The sequence below is a fragment of the Mus pahari genome, chromosome 18, assembly GCF_900095145.1.
Source record: "Mus pahari chromosome 18, PAHARI_EIJ_v1.1, whole genome shotgun sequence".
In the NCBI taxonomy this organism is placed as follows: Eukaryota; Metazoa; Chordata; class Mammalia; order Rodentia; family Muridae; genus Mus; species Mus pahari.
In genome coordinates this window covers 11,685,754-11,697,422 of record NC_034607.1, presented here as the reverse complement: position 1 = coordinate 11,697,422, position 11,669 = coordinate 11,685,754, and the positions used below count along the sequence as shown (strand labels likewise).

General features: G+C 45.1%; 1 protein-coding gene across 3 annotated transcripts; it reads right to left on the bottom strand.

Moving 5' to 3' along the window:
- Nucleotides 1–586: 586 nt before the first annotated feature.
- Nucleotides 587–8,088, bottom strand: Enpp5 (ectonucleotide pyrophosphatase/phosphodiesterase family member 5). Of its 3 annotated transcripts, none has more exons than XM_021217795.1 (4): nt 7,904–8,088; nt 5,607–6,471; nt 4,254–4,434; nt 587–1,949 (listed from the first exon to the last, which is right to left on the bottom strand). In XM_021217795.1, exons 2-4 carry the CDS (start codon nt 6,433–6,435, stop codon nt 1,931–1,933), a joined length of 1,029 nt encoding a protein of 342 aa, XP_021073454.1. In that variant the 5' UTR covers nt 6,436–6,471; nt 7,904–8,088; the 3' UTR covers nt 587–1,930. The 3 variants fall into 3 exon arrangements, with proteins under 3 accessions (XP_021073454.1, XP_021073451.1, XP_021073452.1); XM_021217792.1 differs by having other exon boundaries at nt 4,258–4,434; XM_021217793.1 differs by having other exon boundaries at nt 4,258–4,434; nt 7,992–8,088.
- Between the last annotated feature and the right edge of the window lie 3,581 nt (nt 8,089–11,669).

Here is an 11,669-nt window from a genome sequence, read left to right as displayed (position 1 = left end):
CAGTATACATTGCATGCGTCCTATGGGCTTTGTGTGTCTACTTTAGTATTTTCCATGGAAAGCTCTCCTTTGCTGGTCCTCTGCTTGTCCCAGCTTCCTCGATGCTTAGCATCCAAAGGCACAGCTTGAAGCTGTCCTTAACAAGAGGGGCTGATGCCCTGAGGAGTTGGAAACCTCCTGAGCTGGTGGTGAGATATCTGGGAATGTGCATCCTCCTTTTACATCAGTAAACACCTGGCCAGTGTTACAAAAAATGTTCAAATATTTCTCAAAACAAAATTAAGCACTCTGAGTTTGAGTGTTCCTGTACCTATTATAACCAAAAGCTTTTTTTTTTCCTATCAGAGCTACCCTTTGTTAGTATGGGGACAGGGTGCACATCTCATCTATACCTCCCCCCACCCCAATTTGTTTTCCAGGCTCCTTGGTATTCTTGACAATGTTTGGCGGCTGTATGTCACCTAATACAGTTTGTCCTCTTTTGCAGCTCTGGAGTTTGAAAGGCTCAGGGTTAAATGATGTCTGTATGCCACTTCTTGCCACCAGAAACAACCAATAAGCAAAACAAAACACTATTTTTTTTTTAAAATCTCACTTGATTTTTTTAATATGATTAATAATGCAAATCATGACAGGCAGGGAAAAAAGAACACAGCAGAGATGGTTTCCGGCCCCCGCTTTTCAGGCCACCGCTATTCTACACAGAAAGGAAGTCTCATGTGTATGGCATGACATACTCGTCACGGAGTCAGGACTAGACTCATCCACAGGGAGCAATACTAATGTATAGAGATAAGATCTTTAGAATGTACCTTTCAGTGCTGGAAGCTATCTGAGGGAAGAAGCAGATGAAAATGCTGGTCATTTGGGGGGTGCATAACTAGAAATGTCCACAATGCGACCTGCTGCTGGAAAAGCATCTATCCAAATGCAGGCTACAAACTTGGTCCCACTGACTTTTCAACACCTTCACTTCTTCTTCTTCTTCTTCTTCTTCTTCTTCCTCCTCCTCCTCCTCCTCTTCCTCCTCCTCATCCCATTTAAGGAGACAAAAATTCTACATTATTTGGGAATCGCTAGAAATTTCCCTCACTCTGTACATGGAATGCTAGTATTTGGTGACAGAGATGCAGAAGGATGTCATTTTCAACCAAGTTACTAGATGTATTTATAAAGTGCATGTCAGAGAAGAAGTACCTACTAGGATAGTACTTAGGTACTCTCAATAGTGCAAAGTTGTTAAGTATGTACACTGTAAGTGCCAACCCCAGACAGAGCACCATCTACCTACTAAGCCAGAGAAAGCCATGGAGGGCCACCCTTACGTCTTTGATCATTTGCAGGCAGGAATGTTTCGCGCTGTCAGTGTGCATGTATGTACCTGTGACTGTGCCCGCATATGGGTTAACTGCTTGATGGCCTATGCAGATATCTGTGACTAGCTTGTGAGAAGCTGAAGGGTCACCATTGATATAATTTCAGACCCTCCACTTCGATCTGCAATTCCATGTCAAAGAAGCGCTAAGCTTGGAGTAACGGCTGAGCAACTTCAACCTGCATATACTGTAAAGTATGCACTTGACTGCGTATTAAATGCTTAATGAGAACTACAAAGAATATAATAGCTATGATGCTGCCAAGAGAGACGCCTATGTAATAAGGGTACGACTCCTCTTGCTCATTCTCCCCTGGCTTGTCACTACCAAGGAGGAGGGTGGCACTCTGTGTGTAAGGAGTTGGTTTTGGAGTTGCTGAACTGAGAAGATCCTGAACATTCCTGAATGATCCATTGTGTGGCAGGGCGGTGATATTGAGGAGGTGGCAGAGCAGTGAGTACAGATCTGTGGAGTTCATGGCTTCTTTTGTGAAATTCTTTCTGAAGGCAGGACCGTGGGCTAAAAATATTGGATGCATTTCTGCTAATGCATTATCATAACCATGGTTGCCTACTGTAAAGAGAAAAATGCATGAATAAGTTAGCCAACCAGATGGCATTAGAAGGGAAAGAACTGTTGTATGGTCAAGTTCTGACCTTAAGGTTATCCAATTTGACTTTATATATAAAAAAAAAATCAAGTCATCACTTATCATCTCTGCTGCTGTCAGCCCCACAAATCCCCTCAAGGTGTCAACTGTCACCTGGATACCCATCTTTCTTATGGGCCTATACTACCTTAAATCATAGAGAAGGAAGGGAACAGGGAAAAGCTGAGCCAAGCCAGGCTGGGGGATGCAGGCAGGTGGTTGATTTTGTTTTGTTCTGTGGCTGGCTGATCCTTGGCCAATAACTTCCTGGGTTGCTACAATGTCTAACTGTCAAGCCAGAGTAAGGTGGTAGAACTCTCGGTCACAAAAAGCGGAACCCATGATGGCCAACAGGGAGTGAAGAGCCCTGCACAAGCACGGGACAGCACAGCCGTCAAACCTTCAGTCACAGCTGTGACCCACTTTGAAACACGAAGGTCAGAACATGTAGGGAGACGGAGACGTTTGGACTCCGGTGGCTCCGATGGAGACCCATTTGAGGGTACAGTGCTTTAGTGTGGCTACAAAGAAAACCTGAAGAGGTCTTCTGGTGGGCCTACCCAGTGATTCCATTAAAACAAACAAACAAACAAACACAAAACCAAAGGGATCGAAACTGCACATTCAAAGCTGACCATATGGCTGGCGTGCTATCAGAGCAAAGGCATGGCCATGGTGACGGCTAAGATGGTGACCTAAGAAACCTGACAGGCTTTTATTTGAGGATAATGAGGAACGTGACTCATGACTCCAACTGGATTACTTTATCCTTGCTTGCCACAAGGACATCCACAACAGCTCTCACACGGAGAAAAGGAAAACTCAAGTTCACTTCTCTGAACGTCACTGATCTGTCATCCCCCAAGCAATCTGACATCTTCCTGTCAGTCAACTTCACCTGCAGAAACCATTCTAAACGCCATGATTCCTTTTAGTTTACTCAAGCATGAATATCGCTGGGCTTATAAGCCAAGAGCAACCATCAGACAGGGCGCTGTGCTCATCTGGTTAGTGGACAAATTACATTGGGAAATGTACCATCATGTAATCCAGACTTGATTTAGGTTGTGTTCATTTTTGTGAGAACCTGGGATCTAGAATCTAAGTCATATGGGAAAGTAACGACAACTCTCTCACACGCCGTGGACCACAGAATCAGAGTCCAGAGGAAATGACAGCGAGCAGGGACCCTGTTTTATAATGGTAGTAACTACCATTACCATTTGAGCTAGTGGACAACATTTAATAATAAGTGCCCAAGGGTGATGGTCCTCAGACTAGGTCCTGAATGTGACTCCTAGGGTCTATGTAAAAACAGTAGAGTAGGCCATGTTCTCACAGTGTCCAATTCAGTGCAGTTAGGTTGGGCCCAAGGATGTGCCTTTCTGTCATTTTCCTGATGATTTAGACACAGTTGTACCAAAGGATACACTTTGAAAACTCCTGCCTTTGGACTCAGTAACTTGTAAAATTCTGTCAGAAAAGGACCACAGGAGGCAGGGTTGAATTCTCCTTTGAATACAGCAGCAGAAAGCAGTAGAAACGGGATCACTGGAATGTTTCTATCGACAAAATAAATATGACCAGCCTACAGTGTAACTGTAGCTCACAGAACCAAACGCCCTACAGTGTCTCCCTAAATTTTGGTTAACTTTAAAATAGGAAATGCCCTCCGATATCAGCAGACCTTTTCTAAGTAATACATCTACCTACATAGTTCACAGACAAATGAAGGTGGAAATTCTTCTCAGGAAACAGCCTTCCCGGTTTCCTTGACGTGATCAGATGCTGTTTTAACTGATGATTTGTGGGTCCAAACGGTTAGAAACCAGAGTGCGTGTAGCTGTACACATCTGCTATTAGGAGTCACAAAAAAACACTACAAGCACGTGATCATGTAACTACTTTGCTTTCAGTCACTACACAGGGCAAGAACTCAATTGTAACTAAAGAGACATTTTTACACACTTATCCCATGTTGGGGATCAAGCCCCAGGGCCTTTTACATGTTAGGCAAGTATATGTGCCACCAAGCGATAGCCTCAGCCTTGTCCGTTTCTCATGTGTATATCTTTATGGCACTTCTACATGAGTACCAATACAACACAGATCCTTCAACATTTAAGTAACAGAGAGTTTAAAAACATCAGTAAGTAAACTGCTGGATTATCCACAGCCTCCAAGTTAGCAAGAAACGGTGCAGAATGGGAAGAAATACGATAACATACTCACGCATAAAATCATCCGACTTATTCTGCAAAATATACCACCCTTCATCGGCCACCGCTACGATTGGTTGAACTCGGTCATTGTGCTTGTAATGCCATCTTTCTGGCATCTCCTCCTTTTTGTAGACCGTTAGATTAGGATGGGCACCGGCCAGCGCGTCATAGACTTCATCAAATTTACCTAAGGAGAAAGGAAGCGTGAGGGACTCAGAACAAGACTCACATTCCAGGACAAGACACCACCGAGGGCCAGGAAAATGAATGTGAACCTTGCGTAGTGAAACTCCACACCCCGAAGAAGAAAGAGGCTTGAGGGGAAAATAGAAACAGCTACTCTCTTATTAGCACATTCTCTTACAGAATAATAACAAAAACAGGATTCGCTACTCTCTAAAGACTTAAATCTGCATGTAGATACAAGCACCTGTTGTGCTATAGGCGCCACCTCCACACCAAGGTTTTATGAAACCCGAAGTAGAGAACACAGGTAGATTAAACAGACAGCAGCCAGTTGCTGTGGATGTCCCTGGAGGAGAGAGCAGGGTATGTAGAGGTCAGGAGTAATGGAGAACTAGGGGTGGAAATCAGCTTGAGAAATTTCTGGGGGTATTCGAGAACACATCAGAACTAAAAATGTCCCACGTCTTGCCACCATCTTTAAGTCCCTATTTCTCAAATCCAGTTGTCAGGGTAACTGTGTCTCTCTGATCAACAAATGTCAACAAGAGAGAACCCACAGTACCAAAACCCAACCGCCTAAGGGAATCCCATGGGCTCGTGGGAATCTAATGGGTTGATGTAACACTAACCATGTGTACAGCAGGCAGGCAGGCAGGCAGGCAGGCCTACTTCCACATTGCTACTTAATAGATTTTTGCTTAACTCCCCTGAGAGTTCACAATTCCCATCGGTGAGGTAGTAGAGCTTTTCCAAATCCCTTCTCTCTAAGTAGGACCAACTCTCCAAGGTGCTACAAGTTTCATTCAGAAAAGCAAGCCTTGCAGTATTTGGCTGCATATTCTGTGACCTCTCCTCCACATGTTCCCTTGACTTAGTTTTAAAGTGTCGGGAAAGGGAATGCCTGCAGATGTTTATAAAGGATGCGAGGCTCTATTCAAAACTCCTTACCAAAATAAGAAAAGAACTTAGGATTGACAAGCACAGCCCCTAAAGTGTCAGTATTTCAGGATGTGGGAGGACATTAAACTCAAGAGAAAGGAGATTTTGTTTTCCAAGTCTAAGGACTAAATCTTAGTACACCGTTACGGCACAGGCAAGTGTCTTGGAAAGACAGCCGCTTACCCACTGGGTATGTGCGGTGCGATGCTCCGACCGGCATGAGGTCAGACTTACCTTCTTTTGGCAGAATGGCAGCTACAGGTGAGTGATCAATCAAGGTGTAGTGCTCTTTGTCCAGGTAGCGGTCAAGTTCTATCACCCTTTGTTTAGAGCACTGGGTCATCCCGTGGTCGCTCGTGACGATGAGGTTAACATTATTCCACAACTTTGCCCTTTTCAGCATCTTTATCAGATACCCTAACTTGTGGTCAACATCAGAAATAACAGGCCCCATGAGAGGACTGTCGGGTCCCACATCATGGCCCGTGTCATCGGGTTCTTCCCAGTAGAGGAAACCGAGATTGATGGGGTCTTTGGCTGTAAACCACTCAATGATTTTGGCAACTCTGTCTTCAAAAGAAACAGAGTCATTGTAAGGTAGATAGTAGGTAGGGAAACTGTTGTGGATCTTCACGTCTGTTCCGGGCCACATGGCCGCTCCACTAGCATGCCCTGCCCTCTGGTTTGTGATCCATATTGGTGTGGCTTCTTCCCAGAACTTAGAATCATAAATATCCAGGTGCTCCAAGGAGAAAGACTTGTTCCGAATAGGATCGAACATGTCATTTGCAACAATCCCATGATTCTCTGCAAAGAGACCAGTGACCAAAGTGTAATGGTTAGGGTAGGTCTTTGTGATAAAAACATTAGTGACTTGGTTCACATGGACACCATTTTTCATGATATAATGGAAATGAGGCGTTGGAACTTTATATAAGTAATCCCAGCGGAATCCGTCAAAAGAAACTACCAGAACTTTCTGCTGTTCTGGCTGTAGAAAAAATGGAGCCGAATGACATAGAGTAGCCAGTGTGCAAGACACAAGGAGAAACTCTAGGATCATTTTTCCAAGTCCTTGATCAGCTCAGCATAAGGTTATCTGTAGAATAAGCATAAAGGAATTAATGCTGACAACTGTGATTTATACATTTTCTTCCAAACTCAGAATGACAGCCATTAGTGATCTCATTTACATCCTAAATCACAGCCTGAAAAAATCGTACAGAACTCCATTTGACACAGGACACCAGGGCCAAAAAGCTTTAGTGGCACTTTAAAAACAAACAAACAAAAGACCTTTTAGTTTCCTATAGTCTATCAAAAGATATTCCTCAAAGAAATAAAGGAATTATTCAAATGGACCCCACAATAATATTTAAAAAGATGATTTTTTTTTATATGTGACTTTTCAGAGACAAATTAAGGATAATTTAGAATGCTTGAAATTTTGTGGATATGGTGTGTGTGTGTGTGTGTGTGTGTGTGTGTGTGTGTGTGTGGTATGTGTGCGTGTGTGATATGTGTGAATGTGTGCTATGTGTGAATGTGTGCTATGTGTGCATGTGTGGTATGCATGCATGTGTGCTATGTGTGCATGTGTGCTATGTGTGCATGTGGCTCTGTCTTGCCTTGCTATGGTCTAGGAATGGGCAGGTGTAACCCATGAGGCAGGCTCCCTTTGATTTCAGAACCCCAGCTGTATGCAAAGGATACACATGTGCTTAAGGTAAGCGGTGCTTTTTTAAACTGTGGTTTCATCCAGACTAGAAACTGTTTTCGACATTGGTCTCAAGACAATGACCAATTCTAAACTTAAATTTACTATTGTATCTTGAATGCCACTCATTCTGGGAGCAACATTAATAATGGCTATGATGGGGGGAATTAAATGTATGCAGGAAACTGCAAATGACTGATCCCTGTTTCTTTCCTCTTCTCTTTCCCCCAATTTTCTCTCCCATCTCACTAACAGGAAGGAAACTATTACCAACCAAATACAATTTAATGCCAAAAAAGAATCAGTTGCACGGAACATATGATACTTTTTCATCTATTTTAGTTAATCGAGGTAAATAGAAGACAACTGTTTTCTTGGGGCAAACTGAATGAGGCTCTGCCTAAAGCTTGGGGATGTTCGATAATAAGAAGCAACATAATTACATGGGTGCCACAACGCAGGTGGGGGTGGGGTTGAGGAAAAAAAGAGACAAATCTCTCATTTCTCCACGCAGAAAAGGCACGGAGCCCTGAAAATCTCTAGATCTCGATTGAAAGCGCCCTGGCTTTTCTAGTCCTTCCTCTCACCAGCCCTCCCCGCTGCCCCACCTCCGCCCCAACCTGAGTCAACAGGAACACCAATCAAAGAGCAGAGGGGGGTAAAGAAGAGGAATGGGCTTATGTCAGGGTGTTTGCCTGGGTGGGTGGGTGCGTCGCCTCCTCCCTACCGGGGTTGCTAGGCCTCCCCGCCCCCTGGCCGGTGACAGCCCCAGGGTGGGCCTCTGGATCCAGGCCACCGGTCTCCGGGGACTCACCCGCGCTGAGACAGATCTGTCCTGGAACGTTTGGGACCACGAGGAGGCAGAAGCAAGGGACACACACTGTCGGATCCCGTTCGCTCACCTGCACGCAGCCTCAGCGCAGAACACCTGACCCGTCGCTGCAGCCCGCCCCGCTGCTGGAACACCATTGGCTCCCGCCAGCTTGTCACTGTTACCAGGGCGAAAAATCCGCTCCGAGGAGTAGCTGTGCAGCCTGTCAATTAGCGGAAGCAGGGGGGCGGGCGCTGCGTGGGTTTGAAGGAGAGGGACTTGTGGCCAGGTTTGGGGATAGGGATGGGTGGCTGGGGGCTCTTGAAAGCTTGTCACTCAGAACTGCCCTGGTAGGCCTGTTGTGTCCATGATACTGAGGGACTTTAGTGTGCTGTCCCAGTGGTTGGGGATCTGAAACTCATGTTCATTTGAAGCCAGTTTTATTCTACCATCTCTTCTGAGTTTTCTTCTTCCTTTATCATAGACTGATGACGTCACTCAGTACGCTTTAATTGAAGGAGGGCTACCAGAATATCCAAGCTTGCCATGAGATGGTGTTAATTCGTTTGCAACAGGGTCTCATTTAGCTCACGCTAGCGTGGAACTCTGTAGCCCAGCATTACCTCAGACCTGGTACCTTCCTGCTCCAGCTTCCTAAATTCTGGGGATTACAGGCATGTTATCACCATGTCAGGTTTTATGAGGTGCTGGGGATTAAACCCAGGTTTTCCTGGATGCCAGCTGAGCATTCTCTCAACTGAAGTATATCCCTAGCCCCCGTGAATCCAATCTTGTTCATGAATAACTGGTGTCAAGTATTTCCTCTTTGGAAGGCTTTGGGAATCTAGTCTGTTCTGAAGCCTAATGCGTGACTTCCAAGTGTTTGCAACTTTTTATAAGTTGGCCATGCAGAGTCCCCACCCTTATTCCCCAAGCAGTAGCACCTGAAAGCTTCGGCTAACCAAGCCAGGCTCCGGGCTGGACTAACTGACACTTAGCAGTGGGCAGAACTGCTGTCTGGAGGGTCGCTGGGTTTCGGACACAGCTACTTAGCTTCACATCCAACAACACATTAAAGCTGTCCTTTGAGGAAGGCACCCACATTTATTTATTCATGACTCAGTTTCATCTCTTTAAAATTTTTGACTGTAGACAAATTAATTTTTTAAATGTAATTAAAGAGAGTTTAAGATCTGAAGGGGATGTAGTCATGGTCCTGATTTGCCTATTTAAATCCAATTTTATGTACTATATATGATATAGTAGTGGTACCATGACACTCTGAGAGACTCTGTCTAGCTACCCAGTTCCTCATCCTGACGCTAACCTAATTAGATAGAATTCCAAGTCTGTCTGCAATAGGCAGTATTATCTGCTTGATTGTCACAACTGAAGTTTCAACATTTAATCAGCTGGTAAGGGTACAAGCGTCCACAGCCGTGGCCTTGGTGTCTTGTCTGTAGAAAATGTCCTCTGTTCTGTGTGCTGGAGGCTGTGATGTTTGTAGCCACGCTCTGCTGTTCTGTAAATGAATTGAGCCTTTTGGTCTTGCCTTCGGTGTATTTCTAATGAAGGGACAGTCCGTGGACACTTGCTAAATTGGGCAGCACCGTCCTGAAGGGCATTTGGGCACTCTGCCATGAGGACTTGATCATTTTCAACACGTGGGAAGGAGACTGAGAGGGAGGCTGTTTCTGTGTGTATCCAGACCCAAGACCATGAAGCTGCACAAGTTGTTCTGAAGCCCCAAGCTCTGACCTTTGAAACTGCTCAAAGTTGGAAGGATGTGTTCAATCTAGTGAGTCCTTATTTCCCAGCCTGATAAGCCAATTCCTCGTTCACTCCAAAGAAAGAACACCTTCTTTAAAAAAAAAAAAAAATCAGGGGTGAGAATGGGCTCGTTTTTATGTGGGCCACTGAGAATTGGAGGCTCTGCTCACGTGACAGGCTGCCATGCTCTGCAAACTTTTATGGAAGTTGGGATTGTTTCCCACCCGCCACACTTGCAAAACTGTACCATGTAGTTGCTAACCACGGCTCATACATAACACAGAAGACAACTCTCGGGGTGGGGTGGGGGGCTCAGGGAGCTCAGGAGCCAATTCTGGATCGCCATACAATAATGTCTAGTGATCAACTGGTAACTCACTTTCCTAGTGGGCAGGGTCTGGTTCAAATAATGAATGATTCTTGAGTTTTGCTGATAAACTTCCTGCTTCCACCTCTGTATTCGGCCAGTTGTCTGAATTTCTGTCCAGTCACAATAGCTACTCTGCAAGCTATGTCAGCATGGGTTTTAAAGGTTCCTCTATTTCAGTGGAAATAGCAGGATGATAGCAGAAGTGGCGATGCATGTCTGAACGGAGGGCAACAGGATTCACTTCCGTTTCACAGGTTCGGGGTAGGGAGGTCCCTCTACCTTTGAAAGACCTCAGAGAAATCTGACATGCATTTGGGGACTAGCTCCTTCTCTTCCCCAGAACTGTAAGACCATTGTGCTAACACTGGAATAATGCCAGTACTTCATAAAATAGCAAAAACAAAAACAACTAGCCGTATCACAGACGTCTTTTTTTTTTTTTTTGATCTAGAATTTATAAGAATAACTAATTTTAAAGGCAGCGGGCAGGAGAGATGACTTAGCAATAAGAAGAGCCTGCTGTTGAGTTGGTTCCTGGTACCCATGGCTATTGGGCAGCTGGGCTGGCAGGTTCTAGGTCAACTTGCTATAGTCATTTCAGAAGAGGCAGCCTCGGTTAAGAGATGCCCCTACCTGTTTGGCCCATGGACAAGCCTCTGAGGCGTTTTCTTGATTGGCATGGATGTGTGAGGGCCAGTTCACTGTAGATGGCGTGCCTGTCACCTGTACTGGCCCTCCTGAACGTCTCCACTTTCTGCCTCCCGGTTCCTGCCCTGACTTCCTTCAGCGACGGACTACAATATGAACATATAAGCTGAAATAAACTCTTTCCTTCCCAAGTTGATTTGGTCATGGTGTTTTATCACAGCAGCAGAACCCTAAGAACTGCCTGTAGTGTCCGCTTTGAGGGCTCCAGTGCCCTCTTCTGGTCTTCTTGGGTAAGTGCACCAATAACAATAAAAAAACAAATCTGAAAGCAAAACCGAAAATCAACCCAACCACATCAGGTTCATGTTCCAGGTCACTGTCCTATACAAACAAACGACAGAAACTAAAAGAAACCCCATTTCTTCATCCTTTATAGAGCAAGATAGGGCTCTCATCAATTCCGTAAGCACAAGTATTCACTTGGACTGAAAGGCCTCTAGAAGTTACCAAAGCTGACCAAATACATTGCCCCCACCCAGGCTCCAGTGTGTGTAAGAAATAAGGACTGTGGAGAGAGACTCTCAGACCAGCTGAACTGCCTGATCAAAAAGCAGCCCTTTAACCTGTTGACCCTCTGCAGGCTGTGCAGTGTGCTCCAGGGATCCAGTTTTCACTGGCTAACACCCACGACGGTGGCCTTTGGTGATGGCTATTGTGCCATTTCTGCTTCTGTGAGCAACCCCTTGTCCATACTTCTATAAGTAGCTCCAGCAAAAGTCTTTCACCCACTTGGATTTTGGCGGTATCCACGCTCTGATTCTCTCATTGGTTCCTATTTGAGGTGAGTGGATTTTCTTCACATCTCCCTGGGAATCAGGTCACATGGCATCCCGAGACCCACGTGGTGGAAGGAGAGGGCCAAGTCCTGATATATGGAAACTTTAATTTCTATACATACGCTGTGGCCAGCTCCTTTCTTCC

Excerpts from the sequence above, each read along its gene's own strand:
- Enpp5 (XM_021217792.1), bottom strand. The coding sequence starts at position 6,435 with ATGATCCTAGAGTTTCTCCTTGTGTCTTGCACACTGGCTACTCTATGT. Across the intron at positions 4,435-5,606 it reads TGCCATTCTGCCAAAAGAAG|GTAAATTTGATGAAGTCTAT; the intron begins GTAAGTCTGACC and ends CTTTCTCCTTAG. Across the intron at positions 1,950-4,257 it reads TAAGTCGGATGATTTTATGC|TAGGCAACCATGGTTATGAT; the intron begins GTGAGTATGTTA and ends TTCTCTTTACAG.